Source organism: Gavialis gangeticus, unplaced genomic scaffold (genome assembly GCF_001723915.1).
Source record: "Gavialis gangeticus isolate Ggan-Ray unplaced genomic scaffold, GavGan_comp1, whole genome shotgun sequence".
Taxonomy (NCBI): Eukaryota; Metazoa; Chordata; order Crocodylia; family Gavialidae; genus Gavialis; species Gavialis gangeticus.
Window position 1 is genome coordinate 209,736,484 of NW_017729032.1, and position 3,380 is coordinate 209,739,863.

Genomic DNA, 3,380 nt, shown 5'->3' on the forward strand with positions numbered 1-3,380 from the left:
TGCTGAGTCCTGCTGCACTGGAGGAGGGTGAGGACAGCGTGCAGGACAGCAAAAGTAAGGGGGTGCCCAAGGACAAGGTTGTCAGTTTTAGAAACCAGCACAGAGGTGGCAGCAATGGCACGGAGACAAGGAGGAAACCCAGAAGTGACTGGGTCAAGGGAGGCACTATAGTAAGCAATAGGACGGTGCTGGGAGGGTCTGAAAGGCTGAGTCAAGACACCAGAGGCAGTGCCCTGGTGTTCGTGGCAGAAGAGAGTGAAAGGCTTAGAATAGTCAGGCAGACCGAGAGCAGGGGAAGAAGAAAGGGCTTGTCTGAGGTGACAGAAGGCAGATTCATGGACGTCTTCCCAGGGTAGCGGGTCAGGGGAAGAGTCACAGATAAGAAGGTTGAGAGGTCTGGAAAGTCCAGAATAATTAGAAATCTACTGTCGGCAGTAGTTGGCAGCACCTAGGAAACCATGAAGTTGGTGTTTAGTTTGTGGGTATGGAAGGGAAAGAACAGCAGAAAGACAATCAGGAGACAGGTGATGGGTACCGTGAGAAATAGTGTACCACAGATAGGTAACAGAAGTCTGACAGAATTGGAGCTTAGAGCGGGAGGCTTTGTGGCCCCCTGCTGCAAGTTGTTCTAAAAGAGTGACAGAGTCAACTTGGCAATGAGGGAGGGTATCAGAGTAGAGGAGCAAATCATCTACGTATTGGACTAGCACAGAATCATGAGGCAACTGGACTGTATCGAGGTCAGACTTGAGAAGTTGGCTATATGTGGTGGGTGAGTCACGAAATCCTTGAGGCAGACAGGTGAAGGTGTCTTGCTGGCGCTGGTAAGTAAAAGCAAATAAATCTTGAGAGTCAGGGTGAACTGGTATAGAAAAAAAAAAGCATTACAGAGATCCACCACAGAAAAATAAAGAGCAGAAGCAGGTATTTGAGAAAGTACAGTGGCTGGGTTGGGTACCACAGCTGTCAAGGGAATCACAGAATTCTTAATAGCACACAAATCTTGAACAAAATGATAAACAGGCAACACCTCAGGTGTACACTTCTTCTTTTGGACTGGAAGGATTGGGGTATTACAACAAGAACAGGTAGGTACAAGGACACCCTGTTCTAGGAGACCTTGTATTACAGGAGCAATGCCTCTGGAGGCAGCAACTGATAGTGGGTATTGTGGGATCGATGGGGGAGACACTCCTGATTTAACCTTGATAGAAACTGGGATGGCATCCTTGAGATGTCCCACATCAGTTGTGGAGTGGGACCAAAAGGACTCAGGAAGGTGAGCCAATAGTTCCTGTTGCAACGAGGAAGAATTGGGCTCGGGTTCCTGTTTCATTAGTGTCATCATCAAGGCAGGAATTTGAGTCTGGGGTAATGTGAGGAAAACCCCATCTGGAGAACAGTGAACTGTTGCCTGCAATTTGCAAAGGAGGTCTTGCCCCAACAGATTTACAGAGGCGCAAGCACTTGCCAAAAAGGCAAGTTGCTCAGTAAGGGGACCCAAGGTAAACGAAAGCGGCTGTGTAACGGGGTGGTCAATGGATTGATCCCCAATACCTACAGCAGTGATTACTTTACCAGAAACGGGAACCTTAGAAACAAAACTAGAGCTAAGCATAGACAAAGAAGCACCAGTGTTGACAAGAAAAGGAACAGTTTGTCCTCCCACAGTAACAGGTATCGTAACATCAGAAAAGGTAGAAAGTAAAGGGGCTAGAGTCTCTGGGTCTTCTTGGCTGTTCTAATACTGATTTTCAACTTTCCTCCTGGAGAGGAGCTGGTCCGGGCAGTGGAACTCGGTGGGCACCCGGCTGAAATGGAGGGGCACTAGCTGACAGTGGGGGCCCCCGGGGTTTATTTGGGCACTCATTCTTCCAGTGGCCTTTTTGCTTACAGTAGCAACAGACATCATTGGGAATATCAGAGGGACCAGGTGGTCGGGCCGAGCGAAATGGTCCCACAGGGTGCCATGGTCTGGCGCCACCCTGGAGATCTCTGATTTGCAAAGCCATCAGTTTGTCCAGAGCCTTTGATTTTTGCTGTTGGGCTTTAGTATAGAAGATAGTGGCAGCAGCCAAAACTTTGGTGAGGGGTTTAGTTTCCCACGCGATCACAGTGTTTTGCAGTGACTCGGAGATCCTAGGTAACAGCCTTAAAACAAAGGTCTGAATAATTACGGCAGGGAGGCTAGTTTCTGGGTCCTGACTGCTAGAATGTCAGAATGCCTTAAAGGCTTGGACCAGGCGAGAATAGTAGTCAGCAGGATGTTTTTCTGGCTTTTGCTTACAGGTGGAAATTTTGGACCAGCCTGTTTTTTGTGGGGAGACCCTGGGGACTGCCTTAAGGACCTGTTTATAGAGATTGGGCAGATGGTCTTTACCAGGGTCTTGAGGAGACCAGCTGGCCACTTTGAGGAGGGTGTCTTTCTGGTCTCCAGGAAGAAGACTACTGAAGAGCATCTGAATATTGCTGTGGGTCGGCTTATAAACCTCAAAGAGGGTTTGGAGTTTTTGAGCAAACCCAGTAGGGTCATCACGGAGTTTAGGGAAGGTAGTTGACCAAGAGACAATTTCTGATGGTGAGAAGGGGTTGCCCCCCTGGCACAGGGTATTCTCAGAGGGAATACTGCGGCCCAACAAGCTTTCCGCCCCATAACATATTCTTGGCAGTCTGACAGGGACTCATCCTGGTGTCTTGCTGAATCAGGCACGTTTTCTCAAGCTGTCTCCTGATGAGCTTATCCTGAAGGCCGCCGTGTTGTTCCTGCTTGGCCTTCCCCAACATCTCTCACCATGTCCCAACATGTATACACTCCTTTCAGTACTTTTCCATTCCTCATCATCTATATATCTATATGGCCTTTTTCAGGTTTCTACTATTTAAACTCCGCACAATTTGTTTTAAACATACTTTTTTCCATATTCACAGACTCTGTTTTGTGGCTTCTTCCTCTTCTTTTACATCTTTTTCTATGCCATTTGCTTACAATTGAGGGTGAGACCAAAATAAATTCTGTTTAGAAACAGCATGTTTCTTAGCACTGTAGCCACTTAATATGTACCTTGCACATTAAGAATTTGTGCAGGTTAGGAATGCCTCATTTCCTGTCTCTGCTAACATAGCATTACACACTTGAAAGGTACGTAAAATGGTGGCTTTTATATCTTCCCCTTAGTCTTATTTTTTTAACCTGCTTCTAAGCTATTCTAACAATTTTGAAGTGTGGTGCTGTCTCCTCCAGTTCTCTCTTACATTGTAATCTGGAGACAATGATGGTGATGAACTCTAGCAGTACTCTATGCCTCTGTGTCTCACTGCGACAATAATTTGCTTTTATTCCTACTTTCTTTCAGCTCTTTCAGCAGATTTATTTTTCTGTC

General features: G+C 46.7%; 1 protein-coding gene across 1 annotated transcript in view; it reads right to left on the minus strand.

Moving 5' to 3' along the window:
• Window positions 1-422: 422 nt before the first annotated feature.
• Window positions 423-3,380, minus strand: part of LOC109302324 — a 32,535-nt gene continuing 29,577 nt past the window's right edge. Inside the window, 2 exon segments of the mRNA XM_019523885.1 lie at window positions 423-866; window positions 869-1,228. Of these exon segments, the coding sequence (XP_019379430.1) occupies window positions 423-866; window positions 869-1,228 (804 nt within the window).